We start from the raw sequence: 16636 nt of genomic DNA, 5'->3' as shown, positions 1-16636 counted from the left end.
AGTCTGTAAATATGTCTCTGAGAACAGACTCTGAATCGATACTGGTGTACCAAATATTGTTAGGTTAGAAATAACCTTTTATCATAGGATGACAATTTATTAATTATGCTCAAACAGTCTCTGAAATTTGGCAGGTTTCTTTCTTCCTAGAATATCCCCCCAAATCTAGCATTTTTTTGTAAACATAAAAAGCCTTTTGCCCTTGTTAAATTATGGCAAATATTAACCAAAGTAATTTTAAATAGTGACATTCACCACTTGAACTTTATACTGTCTCACTTTTTAAACATATTTGTCATCCCTCCTAATATCAGTCATGAATGTATTAATTTTTTACACTTAGTGTTTGTTCCTAATTTGTATCAGTGTATAATTTATTGCATGCTGCTAATGAAATACTATTTGTGGCTTTTAGCCTTTGAAGGAAAAACTGGTGGGGAGAAAACCATCTACTTATTCATTAATCTATTTCATGGTCTTGTATTTTGGAAGGATCCTCCACCACTATGGCTTCAGAAAATCTGAATATTTCAGAGGAGCCAGATCGGGGTGGGACTCTCTAGCTGTAGTCTCACTCTTCAGTACAGGAATTTTGCTGAGATTTCAGGCTGGGGAGAAGTGCTGGAGTGATGAGTGTGGCGTCATTGCAGTGCGCTGCCATGGGTGTGGGCACTGCTCAGTCACCCCTGTGCTGCCCCGACCAGAGGCGTCACCTTGATCTGGACAGAAGCCCCACTTGCGGTCGTCGTCGTAGCTGCTGGTGGAGGCGCACCAGAGCTTGCCGTCGCTGCGCCCCGCGCTCGTGCACGACTCGTATTTGTTCCCAAGGAAGATGAAGGGGAACACACAGGGAGCTCCCTCGGAATTCCCACCAACGGTTGACATGGCTGTGCAAAATGACAGGGAAACACAATGAGAAGAGGGTCCCTTTTGCATCTTCTTAACTACACTAAAAGCAGGAAGGAAGCAGAAATACTGCAATCCTTCTAGGAACATGAAGAGTAAGATTAAAAGTAATATTTGAAAGTTGTCAGAGAGAATTAAAAAGGAAAAAAAGTCTACACATTGCCATTGCAGTGGACTTGCCAATAGTTTTGGTGGGGGTGAAAAGGAGCCCTGGTCTCATGTTCACAGTTCTGGGAAAGCAGCAGTTTAACAGTGGTTTTTGGAAGGTGATTGTGAGTATATTTTAATGCTTATTCCTGGTGTTATTTTAAAGTGTTTTAAAGTGTTCAGGTGGAAGATAGGATTAGTATCAGAAAGGTTAAAGAACTGTTGAATATTCACCTGGCTGGTGGATGTCCCACTGAAGAATAAGCTTTTTTATCTTAATAAATATAATATTTTATTATAATATAACATAAATTTTAATATATTTTAATATAATTTATAATGTAAATATAATAATTAATATAATATAATAAGAAGCAGGATACCATTGAAAATCATGTGATTTTAAACATTTTCTAAAGAAAAGGATGTATTAAATGGGGATAACTTTTTTAACAATTATTTTTGCAAAAACTTGAGAAATTTTCCTGTGTTCTCATCTATGTAGTATATGGCAGTAATATATAAGAAATAATACTTGTATGTGCAGGTACAAGTATTTCTAGAGGGAAGATGATGTAACTGCATTTAAAATAACAGTTTAAAGTGGTATCATGAACAGAATATGAAAAGAATATAAAACTCATTTAAATTCATTTACACTGCTACCTGGAAATTACAGTTCATCTCCAATTATGGTCTGTCTTCTGGGAAGGTACATGCCAGCAATACAGAGGCAAAGCTGGTTGTGCCCCCTAATAATTATTTATTAGTATTTATTTTTCATTCATTATTATTTCTTAATAACCTTTTTTGCTGAAATAAAAAAGCTTAAACTAAGTGTATTTCTTACTTCCAGTGATAGCGACTGTGTTACCTAGGACTTTGAATACATTGATTCTAGATATACTGGTTCTTTTTTTCAGTTAAACGATCCTTTAGAATTTTCTCTTCCTAACCTTGTAGCAAGTTATAATGAATTTGATCCTTTCTTTTCTTTTTTTTTAATGTCTGTAATGTAAAATGGAAGGGTTACACCTGGTTATCAAAAGTAACAGAAAGCCGAATACCAGTACATCAAAGCTGTATTGCAAATGGTTAGGCCATTTTCAAGAGACCCAAAAAAATCAAAAAGCAGGATGCATGTAGGTTTGATTGTAGCTTCCCATTGGCTCTGTTAAAAGCCAGAGATTTTAGAACTGCCATGGTTCACTTCATCTCTATGCTTATGGCTCTAGTGTCACGAAATGAACACCTGCCAATCTATTCAACACTATATAATTATTGTTCCTTTATGTAGTAAAACTCACATTAGAAAGTATAAAAAAAGTGTGAAGAAAGCTGAAATTTCTTTTCATGGCTAAACCATTTCACTTAGCTTTTTGAATTGCTGAAAAGATCTATTAACACAAGCTTAATGTACTAAACAGGATTCCTTTTTACAAGTGTCCATGGCAAGTATTAAGTTAAAATATTATTCATACTTTCTTCTGTCTCATGAGACTTCCCTTCCAGGGCCATTAACAAATTGTAACCTGCTTGTAATTATCCTGCAGTGGTAGCCATGCATTTGTAGGTTCATTGCCATTTGTATTCCTGACAAACCTGTGCTGTGACACACCAACAGATTGCTCCTGTTCCAGTTACATCCTTGGCCACCTCTGTTGAAATTGTGTTTAACTCATCAACTTTTGTGTGCTCTGGTGAAAGTGTGCCAAAGGAGACTTGTTAGACTGTGTTATGCAAACAACATTCCTCGTACCAGTCTCTGGACAGAATCCATATTTCTTATCTCTGTCGTAGTCTTCAGTGGTCCCACACCATCGATATCCATCTGTCCTGCCTTCTGTTGTGCACTGGTCATAGGACTGGCCTTGGAATTTGAAGGGAAATTTGCATGGCTGCCCATCACCATTGCCACCCATTGTAAAAAGTGCTGTAGGGAGAACGAGAGAGGAAAATGTCAATACACAAAGCTCAGTAGCAACAAGGAGTCCCAGTGTGCCTGTGGGAATGTGCCCAGATCTGGACAGACAATGGACACCCTTCAGGTGTGATGCTCTTCACACTCAGAACCTCTGTTTTACACCAGCATTGAAATGCATTGGCAAGAGAGACCAGGGCTGTTCCAGTCTCACAAGTGTATAGGAGGGAATGGCTGATTGATCTCAGCACAAACTCATAACACAATCTTGATATTCCTTCTTAAAACAGCATTTAGAAAGAGGGTTCTGAGCAAGTCACTCATGATCCTTAGCCCTGTGCTGATTCATTTACCTTCTGTCAGAGATGTTAGCTAGAATGGCAGACTTTGGGCAGTTTCTCTAAAATGCTGGTGTACAGTAAAATTGAATAATAACCTGTAGGTTCTTCCTCTGTGTTTGCTTCCCATTTCTGAGAATATCTGCTCAGCCTCTCAATAGAGAAGCAGGAGAGGACAAGTATGACTGGCCCAAGAAAGCTGAACACTGGAGGCTTCTCCTGTCCTTTGCTTGGTCAGTGTTCCTGAAGGTTTTGTATTGGTCTTCTGGGGGAGGGGAGGGGATGGAGAGTGTTTATTGTCAGTCTATATGCACAAACAAGGCCCCATGACTCAACCCTGAGAACAAGAAATCTTTCTCATAAATGAGAGATTAAAATGGTTCAGATTAAAATTACTTGAGTTCTGGGATTGGTTTTAGGATTTTACTAAACTTTCTGGAATATCTAGAGCAAGATAAATACAATCTCACATGCTGATATTTTAAAAAATGTGAGTTCAAATTGAATTCTATGAAAATGCAGGTGGCTTGGAGTATCAGGCATCTTGTGAATCAGAAGACTGTGTCTTCTCCTGGCTGCTCTATCAGTGGGAATCCTCTGTGGTAGGACAATGTGCTGTGCCATGTGCTGGTGAGAGGAGACTGTGAAAGCAACAAACTGCTCTAGGCCTTGCCCTGAACAGAGATAAAAACTCCTTCATGCATTCACATGCTAATTCCCCAGGAATTTTAATAACAGCACTGCAGAATGACTTATCTGTTTGAATTCCCAGTGTAAAGCATGCATGATTTGGCCTTTTTAAGGTGTCCAAGGGCACCTTTTCCCCCCTCTCTCATCCAGTTTAAAGCTGCAGCTAAAACCCAAATGTGTGTGTGGGAAGCTTGGCAGGTTAGTTCTAACTTTGCTGTTTTTGATGACTCAACAGCCATTACAGGCTCAGTGTTTGTGTGGGGTCTGAGGGGGTTTGCCTTTGCTTAGTCTGATGCATCAGTGGGAAGAGGCATTGTTTATGTGTGTGCTTCTTTAGAGTGGCACTAAATAAACCCCCCCAGACCTCTTCTGCTTAAGGGTGATTGGGAAAGGGTTCTGACAATGGGGTATTGTGACACAGATGGTCCATTTTGCCTTTTACACTTACACCAGTAATTGGCCACAGCATCAGGGACATGAACCAGCAAGTTATAGAAGTTCCAGTGCCACTACTGAGAGGACTTGGAGCTTTGCAGACCTGGCTCACACACACATTTGCTGAACTTCTGCTCTGCCTACAACAATGATTCTATCCTCCTTCATCCTGGGCATGGATGGGGTCCTGTCTGCAACACACACTGTGCCTCCCCAAAAGGGCAAGCTGCAAATGTTGGATTTTGTCTCAGATGCTGTACTAAGATAGGAAAGATGCATTAAGTAGGACTATGGTGATTGGAGAAGGACTTTATTTTAATTTTTTAATTTTTTTTTTTATTTATTTAATTTTTAAAGTCATGATAGAATTGGAGAGTAAAGTTAAACGGAGTTGTTTAGATGACTCACTTACCATGAGCTGCTTCCAGCCCTAGGTCTGGCAAACTCTGCATTTTAATAGCCTTTTTTTATATTGGTTTACATGTGGCTAACTTGCAAAAACCATATGGAAAGCCAGTCTCTTAGTTTGCATGCAGCCTTTCTGAGTCACAGTCAGAATGCAGTTTTTCATTTTGCTTGAGGCTACATCATGTGATGGTAACAACAATGGTTTATTAAGTTTTCAATCCCCCCCTCCTTACTATAAAATTGCTTTAATGTAAATGAAAGTTGGAGACTAGGGCAGTTTCCCCAAAACAGAGGGGCAATTTACTTGCAAGGGGATCTTAAAGGGCCTTGTTCTGCATCATGGTAAGTTCAGCAATTTAAAAACTGGTGAAGATACACTGAAGAGAGAGCAGATTCAGACTGGACATTACTAATATGTGAACTTCACTTTTAGCTCTTCCTAGAAAAATCAGCCAGTTGTGATGTCAGGAAACCTCAGGCTGGAAGGCTGCTAAAACCCCTGTGGCACAGATCCAAGGTGGAGGTGGCTGCAGCTCCAGGAGGGCTCTCCCTGGGAGAGAGGTCGGGCAGCAGCCTGTAGGAGCTGTGGTGAGTGTGAGGGAGGTGCAGGCAGAGAGCACAACGTTAGATCTTGGAGGACCAAAGTTAGGAGCCTAAACTGCCTGTAGTGTCAGTGGAGTTTGGAAATGAGAGATAGTCAAGATCCCTTGATCCCATACGGCAAAGGAGAAGTTCAGCACACCTGTGTAAGGTTGGTGTAGTAGGTAGATAACGTTCTGCTTTGCCTTTTGCTTTGACAAACTGTAGTTCAATCAGTTTACAAACTTGGGGTACAGATCTGGGATTAACTTTAGAAAAGCCTGGTGCAGTACCATAGCAGTAAAGATGTTTCCATATATGCACTGTGCCTCTATAATTAGTAGAATTGAAATTAACTTCAGTGAGAAACAAAGGCCAACAAGAAGGAATGTTGCCCCCAGCACAGAGTCTCTGATGTAAATCCTCTCCTATCAGAATGTATTAGCTGGGGTTTAGCAAATGGTGCCTTGGAATAATGAGTGAACAATGCCACTCTGCATTTAATTAGAAACATCTGTGCATAACTGTTCATGGATCTTGCAAAACAATTACATCAGAAACAAAAGGCTGAAACCCTTCTGTTCCATTTCAGAAACCTTGACACTGGCATTTCCAGGAACTTCACTTTCAGAACCAGCTCTCCCTGACAGTGCTTCACTGCTTACATTTTCAGGCTTGCATGACTTTAGGATGTTACAGAAGTGTATCAGTCAGGGTATGTGGATCTCTATTTCTCCAGCTGCCTATAATCTGGGCTTCCTTCTGACTGTATCTGGGTGCTTTACAGTATTTTAAAGAAATGAGCCAAATTTTTATCTTTTCTGCCTGAAAGAATTAACTCGAGGAAGAGGAGATTTGGGGAAAGGTGGGAAATGAAGGAGATGGCAAAGTTTCACAAAAAAAAAAAAAAAAAAAAGATTGTGCAGTTATGTGCATGTGCACGTGCACACTTACAACACACTGAAGTAAATATTCTGAAAGCCATACAAATAACTTTAAAAAAATGAATTGTAGTCTGTGTAAAGTTCATACTCCTGCTTGTCCATCCTCTATAGCTGTATAAATAGCTGTCACCAGGGTAGATCCTAGCTCTAAATGCGATCTTTAACAGGCAATAAAGGATTTGGAAATTAAAAAACAACTTTTTACCACATTAGAGCTAGAAGACTGATATGTTCTACAACAGATTGTCTTTGGAAACCACCACCATCCTGATGCAGATAATATGTAACCTTGTATTTAAAACTGTATGGTCTTGCTTGAAAAAGCCCAACAATTTGTCTAGCAGGACTCCATTTAGTGTTTAGCTACAACAGGATTCCAGAGAATCCTGTTTTGAACTTTTTCTATGCGCACATATCTGCAATATTCTGAAAAATGCGTTTCTTTTCAGACATGTACATAATAATACATGTACACGTGTGGCAGTACTTGTGTGCTGGGACACGTTGGGCTCTACTTGTGCACTCTTGGGCTGGCAAACCCCTGAACATGTGCTGTTAGCTTAAGGCATCACTAACTTTCTTTCAGCAATCTGCATTCTCTTTCCTGGTACTGACTGCATGTAGCCATAATACTGTAAGTAAGTTTAGTACTATTGTTTTAAGCAGGATTAGCATGAATCTGAAAAATAGCACCATTGCTTTCTGGTTTGTTCTCTTTAAAACTCTCCTTATTTGTTATGACCCAGGAGTAATAGACAGGAATTTTAGTGACCCAGGGCTTGATATGAAAGGTAAAGAGTGATGAAACACTCCCCAAAGCTAATAGCTGGTTATGTACAAAGGGAAAAAATTAATGTGGGAAACTGCAGTACTGGGAATGGCTATTAATGTATGTGCCAGGAACCAGCAAACAGGAGGTGGAACGAGTGGCTGAAAGCACCTTACCTTCTCTACTCTTCTCACTGCTGATAAATTATCTCAGTAGGCTACAGCCAATTTTACTTATTGCTTCTCTAAAGGTTTCCTGCTGTATGATGTACAGGAGATGAAATTAACACTCATACCAATGAATTGTCTGAAATGTTATATCCTCAAGTTCTAAAGGCTCATTAAGGTTTTCAAGCACAGAAATATGTGTTCCTGTTGTTTTAATAGGAAACATATTGCCATAAATACATTTGAAAGATAATAATGACAATCTTGTGTTTAATTTTAAAAAGTTATGACTACATGAAGACATTATACACTTTCTCTAATCTGCAAACTAATGTTTCCAAATATGAAATAAAATTCTTGTGAAAGAGAGTTCTGTTTATATTCCAAGCAGGTAGAAATGAAGTACAGTCTTAGTTTTCATGGATTTCTAATAATTTTGTGCAGGTACTGGTATGTTATGATTTCTGAAAGACATTAATTCCTTTATCTGAAAGGGAAGGAAGTGAGAAAAGAACAAGAAGAAGTGGGTGAGCAAAGAAGAAGGGAACAGTCTGCCAGGAAAAAAACAGTAGAAACATTGGTCTACTCACACTCATGGGGACAAAATCCATATTTCCCATCTGCATCGAAGTCTTTGGTTGTGGAACACCAGAGGAATCCATCGCTGCGTCCTGCATCTGTGCAGCTGTTGTATTCCTTGCCATTGAACCAGAAGGGAAATTTGCAATATTCGCCATCTGCATTTCCATACTTCACTCTGACCACTATAGGGAGAACAAATGCAGTGGTGAAATTAGCCACCTACTGATACAAAAAATACAGTTTCTGGACATCTTCTTTTCCTGGAAGATTCTGATATAGAAATGCAGTCTGAATTTCCACTTTGAAATTCAATATGCTGCTGGTCTCTCTATTGGCAGGATGATCATAGCTGAAATATAAACTGGTAATTTAAAAATAATTACATGGATATTGCTCACAGTGGAGTGTTAGAATCAGCCCAGAAAAATATATATATGTTGTTACTATGGCAAAGCAAAGTTAAAAAACGTGCTGTTAATACATTTAGTAATTTAGTTTCTTAAGTAATATGGTCTAAAATGTTCAGTATAGTTTCAAAGGTTCCAGGCAGCAGCTGAACATGAGCTGAACACGCCTTGTGCCTCATGAACCACTTTGGTATTTCCAATGGGCCTTGCATGACATTTGCTGTAGCAGGGGGGACAGGGTGGAAACACAGACACACCCAGACCTTGGGGTTTATTTCTGTTTGTCACATGGAGTCTTAAGAATACAGTATTGGTGCTGGAATATATACTGATGCATAGATAAATCACTTTTGCATAGCACTTTTTTAATGGCAGAGATTTAAAATTGTATAAATGAATTTTCAACTCCTAATATTTACTGACAGTCAGTGAAAGCATTTAATGCAGCATTAAAATAGAGCAGCCAGCAGGCCATATGTTCTGAAACATGAAAAAGTCTGGTACCTTGTCCCTCCCCAAGAGTCCACAGTTCATCATCATCAAAATGGGAGTCTCCTCCAATTCCTGGTCCAGGTGCAAAGGCATGGGCCAGGAGACCATCTTTGCCATCAAAGGGATAGCCATCACCATGTTCTGCAGGAGTGAGCAGACAAAAATGAGCAGTTTCTAATGACCTCAGGCAGAGTCTATACATGAATGTTGATTATCACCTGTACTTTCCCATCCAAGACAGCAGTAGAATACTTTAGTGAGGGATTTTACTGGTTTGGGTTGTGCTAGCAAGACTGATCCAGGAAAGAAGCAGCCAGTTCTAACAAAGAACATGAAGTGTCAGTACTGCAGTTATCACAGCGTGGTATTTTATATCTCCTAAGTCTAGTGGAAAGAAATCAAAAATTGTGAAGAACAGTGAAGTATTGTACCTGAGATGTAGGACTGCATACACAGTGCTGTTTCTTGATGGAGGCTGACAGGGAGTTGTAACTTAAATATTGTAGATAAGGGATATTTTCAGGCAGTTCCTATCACTCTCCAACACAGATTGGAAAGTAAAGGCAGATTTCACTTTGCAGGCTTCTCTTTTCTGCTGCACCTGAGATTGCTGTGCTCTTTCTTCTGTGCAGGATACTCACTGCCCCAGCAGGAAGGCACAGCTGGCTGTCTCAGCAGTGAGCTCTGGAAAGCCAGCTTGCTCTTGCTGCTCTGAGCCCTGAAGGAGCCTATTCCTCCTTCACTTCAAGCACTCAGGACTCAGGCAGCTCACAGGGCAGCAGCAGGTTAAGCAGCTCTGCTGTTATTACACTGGAGGCTTTTCTTGGAAGTACACCACTTGTGGGTAAGGCAGGCTGGCACGGGCATAGCCCTGGTATTCATAGCTCTCCCACCACACTGACCTGTGCATCAAAGCTGGCTGCCAGCATCTCCAGTTGCATCATTTCTGGTCTTTTGGTCTGATGGCTTGGCATTTAACAGAGGCCCTACATACACAGGCCTGATTCTCTCCTCTGTTACACTGATTTCAGGCTGGTGTCACTCCTAATACTAGTTCAGCTAATTCCCTTCAGGAGACTAGTGTGTCAGTTGTGAAGGACAAGATTTTGACCTATGTTAGGTGCTGCAATCCCATTTTTTCAAAGTAGACCCTTAAGAGAAAGCTTAAAAATTAAGAAACCTTGTGGATGTCTCAGCCCCTGTGAATCTGACCTGCAGTAAAGTGATAGCAATGACTGAATTTAGAAGGAGCTCTCTGCCCATAGATTTTTAGCTGGCTATAGCCAAGTACTAAAGCCAGCAGAAACACTTCTGCTTTTGTAGACTTTTTTTTTTTTTTTTTTTTTTTTTTTTAACCGAGCCAGTCTGGATGAGGATCTGAAGTCCTGAGTGTACAGAATCTCTGCAGCTTTTGAGGTCAACTCATCAGTAGCTAAAGCAAAGAAAACCAGCTTGAAATGAAAGCTTTTACAAAGAGCTCAGTTATTCTTTGAACTGTTCACTTAACTTCCAAAGTCAACCTCCCAAGTAATTGGCTGCACAAGTATCTCCATTAGTATTAAAAATTCTGTGACTATCCAGAAGTAGTTAAATGCCCCATGTTTACACTGAAAAGCCATAAACATTCTTTCAGGGGAAACCAAAATTAATTGAGAAGACATGCACAATGAAAATGAATCAAGTCACCCATTATCAGCTGTACTCAAACCATAGTTCAGCTTATGATCCATATTTTTAAATTCTTCAAGATCAAAGAATGCATTGAAAGCTTGCCTTCTGCCATGCTAAAAGAATGAAAACAAGCTATGGAGTCAAAATTTGAAGTCACAAATCCATTTTTAACCTTGAATATGTTAGAGCCCTCACCATTATCACTGGAAGACAGCATACAGAGCTATAAGTAAAAGGTATGGTGGCATTCCATTCTCTTCTGTGGCAGGAAGCCAGCTCACACCATCTGAAGATCTTTACCAATATGTCTCAGTCCTATTTCTGATTTGTAAATTTAAAAATAAAATGTTGCCCCTAGCAATTCTCTTTTGGAAAGATAAATATAGAGTAAGGATATTGTATAAATACTTCTCTCTCTCTCATGTATAAGGAAACGTCTTAGTGAAATTAGATCTTAGCTTGTATGAGCCAAGTGTGAGCTAGGACAAGGTTTGCCAGAAAGGCTTATAGGTGCTACTTATTGAGGGTGGATCATTCTACACTGAGGATTAATGACAGGAACAAAACCAAAAGCATAAGTAAAAATAGAAAAATATACCCCATCGACCAAAATTAATCATAATGTCTGCTTCTCCGTCATTTATTCGGTTAAATCTCAGAGGTGTGACATCACTCCAGACTTGAAAGGCTCGAGCAAAGGCATCGTCTACTGTTTCAGGATCCAAATCCGGGGTATAGCCTATAATCCTTAGAGGTAAAAGCAACAGTTAAGTAACACACAAACATCCTCCCTGTATTAGTTGTTTACTGCTCAACACATTGAGCAGGCTCAGCAGTGAAACCAGCTAAGAGGTAACACTGCTGCACATGAGACCCAAACACCTCCCTTTGATTCAGAGATGAGTTTAGATGTGGCACTTACTGTTTATTTTCTTTTGGAATTGACTCAGCAGCAAGAAGAAAATTGTAAATCCAGAGGCTGTAAAGCCTGGATGGCAGTGGGCCTTGCACAAAACTTTCTGGGTTTTGCATCAGCACTGAGACCAGAAAAAGAGCTCAGTAATATTCTGAAAGTTTCAAGTGTGCATTGTTTTGCTCTTTAATAAGAAAGAAAAGCAGCCCTTCTCCCTCACCTGTGTTGCTATCTGTATATTGTTTAATCCCTGTGTAATGCTAATCCTTTAACTGTGTGTGGGATACATTGGAAAAAGATACATGAGGAGATAGGAGGAAAAAGCATGTAAGATAAAGCTGTAGGCCTGACCTGAGAAAGGGACAAACTGAAAAAAAAGTGTGCTGCTTTCTTCTTCTTCAAATGCTTTAATCAGACCTCTTAGTGCCTTATAATATAACCTGCTATATTCCTTGTAAAGACAAGTTTCCAATTTTTTGTAGCTGAGGCTGTGTATAGTGAGAGAAACTACTTTGTGCCTAAGGAGGATAAGGAAGATTCAGAGGAGACACACCAGCAAGTAGGGGCTGTGAGCTGCCACACGTTTTTTCAGTTGTTATTAGGTTAGTTGCAGCCCAAGGGATGCTTTGAGTCCAAACTTGTGAGGGAACAGAAGATTAGGTCAAGCAGCTACAACAAAACTGCTGGTTTTTCTCATTGGTGATAAATGTCTGTTCATGGACCACCTAAGGTAATGAGTTTTTTACCACAATGAGAGCTGTATTGGTCCCTAACTCTTCAGCAGAAGATGAAATTAGAATGTGCCCAACTTATTGCAAAAGGGTTGTTGTAACTCATGTTTCTATGTATCTAAAATACAATTGTTTGATTTTAAAATGTATATAATCATTTCCTTTTTAGGACTGTAAAATGAAGAGGAGTTTGGCCTCTGCAATCAATAAGTACTTTGGTCCTCCTGGAGCAGATGGGCAGGTGCCATCTCTGCTCCAGCTCCCTTGGGATGTTTGCTGCAGAGCAAAGAGAAAAACCCAAATCTCTTCAGTTTCAAACAGAACCAGAAAGTTGATGTTGATATGATTCCTTCTGATGTATTACAAATTGAAATGACAGAGGTATTTGTTAGAGCATTTGGTAGTTATCCAAACACCAGGGGTTCTAATTCAAGGAATCTTGTCTAGTCCTCTAAACAGCTGCTGCATTTCTAAGTGCATTCTTTAGTTCTTGGAAGTGCTATGGGTGTATGTGAACAGAACCCACGATCACCAGTCTGTACCTGTATGTTATATGATTCTTTTCCCATTTTGGCTTTCTTGCAAAGAAGTTGTAATTGGCTACGTCAGGGTTACCACAGCGGGGTTTCTTCATTGTCTCAATAGTATTTTGATCCAGATCTCCTGTTTCAGGCAGCCCAAAAAATTTCTGCATTTTCTTCAGAGTATCTTTCAGGACAAATAAATTGCAATTGTCTTTTGGGCAGCCATAGTATTTATTCAGGTATTGCTTGGGGAAAAAAAAAAGCACATAACAAAGACTTTAAAATTCATAAAATAAATAGTTAATCATTATAAATAAATAAATACTATAATTTCGTGTTAGCTTTCCTTCTGTAATTTGCAAGTTTTCTTTTAAAAATTACAATTACTAGTAAGTGAGGGACCAGCAGAATCTTCTTAATTGACACAAAGCATCCTTAATCACATGATGTTGCTAATTAAACTATCATTTCCATTATTAGCTATCACCTTTACTTAATAAATTGCTTTCAGTTATTAGAGCATAGAGCTTTAATGTAGAACTATAAAGTAAAAATGGGTTTACCTTTTTTTTTGTTTCTTTATTATGTATAAATCTGCTTACAGTTTTAGATTTTGTGCAATGTTTTGTTGGACGAATCTGCATTATTGAGAAACTTCTCAAGAAATCAAAGCAACCCCACAAATGAGACCACATTGATTGCAAAGAAAAACCCCAATCTTTACTCAAACCAACAGAGTTGTTTGAATGTTGGATGTGTTTGCTTTTGAGTCAAACATTGCAAAGACCTGAGGAAGAAAGTATTTGGTAACATCTCAGTTGCTTGGACACTGCAGCCAAGCAATATTTGCATAGTTAAAACTCCATTGAATGCTCCAGCACATTATGGCCAGACTGATGTTTCTGATGCAGCTGTGGTGGCAGTTCACAAAGTTCTTTCTCGTTAAAAAAGAGTGGTCATAAGGGACCCAAAAGATGGCACAAATCACATTATTTTCATCTCCTAAAATAATACCCACGAAAGTCTCCTCCCCTTCTCTTAAGGATGGGTTTGCAGTGTTTTATGCCCTTCTGTGAAAGAGAAGCCATGTGAGATGGCAGGTATTCCCAAACTGCACCCAAATGGGTGCTTGGCACTGCACAGAGCTGAGAGGTGCCCTTGCCAATGGTGCTGTGAGACAGGAAGGTTGCAAGTTACTGATCTTTCCAGTAAAAACAGTCTGCAGCTGAGGAAGAAACACCCTTCAGGTATGGTATCCCAGATATTAACTACAAGTCCAAGGGAGGAAAACACCTGAATAAGGTAAAGGTATATTTGCCAAAAATATATGAGGAATATCAGGGAGAACTATTTCAAACTGAGGATTACAAGAAGCCTGACAAAATGACTGAACATTTAAGTTCTTGCACCACCAAGTATTCCCAAGAGAAACCTTTTTTCATGTGTCTAATTAATTGCTTAAGTTCACCCAGGAGACTGGGGATAAAACCACAACACCAGCAAAATAAAGCAGAGGATATTTGATAACTGCCGTTGGTCAAGCCTAGCTTTCACCACCTTCCTTACAAAGTCCAGGCTAACCTCATCTGCCCAGCATAGGAAATGGTTCAGGGATTACTCAGAAAAGGATTTCATCAAGATGTTACACCATTCCTTCAGAAGGTCCTCCATCCATCATGACTGAGCACAGACTATGGCTAGTTTTCGTGATTTTTGTAACCTCTGATGTGGTATTTCTCCAGTGGGGACTGTGGCACTGGCAAATAAAGGATGCACAGCGGCTTCATCTTTGCTTCCACTGAGCTGCTCTCCACACATAGTTAATGGGGCCTGGTGGAAATTATGTGAAATGCATTGAGGACATAATCAAACAAACCAGTTTGGTTCTTATCCTAGTTTTCATTTCATGTAATTTGATAGGTTTTCTTATGCCTTTGCTTGCATCCCCCAATGATGTACCATGGTGTAATACAGACTGCATGTCAAGACTGACATTTACTGAAGAACCAGGCTGCTGCTCTTGCCATTTTAGGTTTGGGAGCAAGCTATACAATCAAAACTATAAACTGAGGCATGGTGAAGAATTTTACTTGCTAGGATTCTAAATAAAAAGCTAACCCCTTTCAGTTTTTCCTAAAATGGAGATTTTATTGAAGATGAAAAATGACCATGATCAGCTGTTCTATGAGGAGAGAATCTTGAACAAAATGTAATGTCTATGCAAACCACATCTTGGCCTAGGCTGTGAAATGCAGTTTCCCCAGAGTCAGCAGGGAGCTGTGGTGATCTGGAATTTTGATCCAGCCCATTAATGAAACAGGGTCCAGCTGCAACACAGCAATTTGTGTTCTGATGCTGAGTGTTGGGGCTGTTGTGATGGAGGGCGTGAGGAAAGGCAGCCGGTTAGCATTGCCCAAGAATACCCCAAGAAAGACAAAGAAGGACTGCAGTGTTAAACCAGCTTGTAATTTTCCTCTGAGTACACATAATAAATAGGTTGTTTGAAAGAAACAGAGATGAGGGGAGATGTGGATTGCAGTTATTGGATAAAAGCCTAGCTGTGTCTAAGAAAATAGATTCTCTTAGAGTGGATAAATTGCTGTTAGACACGTGGGACCCCACGCTCCTCTCCCAAATGCACTGCCCCTGCCCCCAGCTCTTGGCTACTGTGCTGCTAAGGCAAAACCTTGGGTGAATTTGTTTTGTTAACGGCCGAGGAATGCCCTATTTGGGTCAGTTTGTCTGTTTTTTCTAAACTTTCTGACACAGCTTCCAACTGGAAATTCTCTCTGTATCCTCCCCTAGACCTCCTTTAACCTGGCAAACTTTCCCAAGATGCACACAAACTCCTAAAGGAAAGTGACCAACTTTCAAGTCTCTGTGTCCTAAAATAAGAATAATTTATCTCAATCCTCCTTAAAATGGATTTACTGCTGAAGAAGAGAAATAATTAGTCTATAATTTACATGCTAAAATAAGGATAATCCATCTCAATCTCCCTTTAAATGGGCTTTCCCATAATGTCACTTTTATGAATGTCCACAGGGCTCAAAAAAGGATAGAATAAAATGCTGTAGAGTTACAGCTATAATTTGCTAATATACAGGAATACAAACTCCTGGTTTTTGTTCCAGACTGGATTTGGGAAAAAATTCTTTAAACCTCGGTGAGATTGTTTTCCAAAGTCAAAACTAGTCACAATGGCTTCTGAAATTCGAGCCAGCTTTCAGTTGTAGCGTCCCCTAAAGTAGTGTTTATGCAATGCACAGTAAACAATCTGGAAAACACACTTCTGAAAGCTGTGATACATGCATTAAGGGAGTCTCAACTGCCTTCACTTCTACTTGATTTAAGTAAAAAAATTAGATGTCTCTTATTTGCCCTTCTCCCCTCTTACCATTGCAATTTTTTGATTATGGTCATGATGATTTCATGAGAATATTTTGTATCTTAAGACTTAAGGAAAAAAAAACCCAAAAAACTGACTTTCTTTGCTGGCTTTAAAAAATTTAAGAGAGGAAACATTACTTGGCTCCAGTTCTAACTTTTGAAAGCTGATACCTTTGCTAGCTAGCTAGCACTTCCAGAGACTCCAGGGAAAGAATGCTACAGTCATTCCTTAGCCTCAGCTGAATCAAGAAAGAAACATCTGCTTATGAAACAACAATATAAACCCGAAGCAAAGATGAAACCAACACTTACCACTGCTAGCTCTTTGTCTGTTTTGGGAGTGCTGTCTCCAGGAAACTTAATGATTGGTGACGGTGCGGCTAAAGTTTTGTTAAAAAGATAAACTTGCATGAATAGTACTTTAAAAACGAAGCCACGGCCAATGTGAGTCTTCATTCTGCCTAAACTTGTGCTCTCCTCTTTGGAAAAAGCTTTTCCCCACTGCCTCTCCGTTACTTTAGCTGCAAAGTGCACCAGTTGCTTATCTGCACATCTTCACTCCCAGCACCGTTTTCCCTTTTGCTTGCTCTAGCAGTTCCTTTGTATGTTTAAAACATCCAGA

The 16636-nt window shown here is 39.6% G+C and overlaps 1 protein-coding gene across 1 annotated transcript in view; it reads right to left on the bottom strand.

The window, feature by feature from the left end:
• MMP2 (matrix metallopeptidase 2) overlaps nucleotides 1-16636 on the bottom strand; it is a 29250-nt gene extending 12614 nt beyond the window's left edge. Inside the window, exons 1-7 of the mRNA XM_068202741.1 lie at nucleotides 16327-16636; nucleotides 12643-12869; nucleotides 11055-11203; nucleotides 8798-8926; nucleotides 7895-8068; nucleotides 2813-2986; nucleotides 714-887 (exon numbers count right to left, since the gene is read on the bottom strand). Coding sequence (XP_068058842.1) covers nucleotides 714-887; nucleotides 2813-2986; nucleotides 7895-8068; nucleotides 8798-8926; nucleotides 11055-11203; nucleotides 12643-12869; nucleotides 16327-16470 — 1171 coding nt within the window. The 5' untranslated portion in view covers nucleotides 16471-16636. The remainder of the gene's footprint in view (nucleotides 1-713; nucleotides 888-2812; nucleotides 2987-7894; nucleotides 8069-8797; nucleotides 8927-11054; nucleotides 11204-12642; nucleotides 12870-16326) is intronic.

Source organism: Anomalospiza imberbis, chromosome 12, assembly GCF_031753505.1.
Source record: "Anomalospiza imberbis isolate Cuckoo-Finch-1a 21T00152 chromosome 12, ASM3175350v1, whole genome shotgun sequence".
NCBI classification, from domain to species: domain Eukaryota; kingdom Metazoa; phylum Chordata; class Aves; order Passeriformes; family Viduidae; genus Anomalospiza; species Anomalospiza imberbis.
This window is presented reverse-complemented; position numbering and strand designations above follow the sequence as displayed.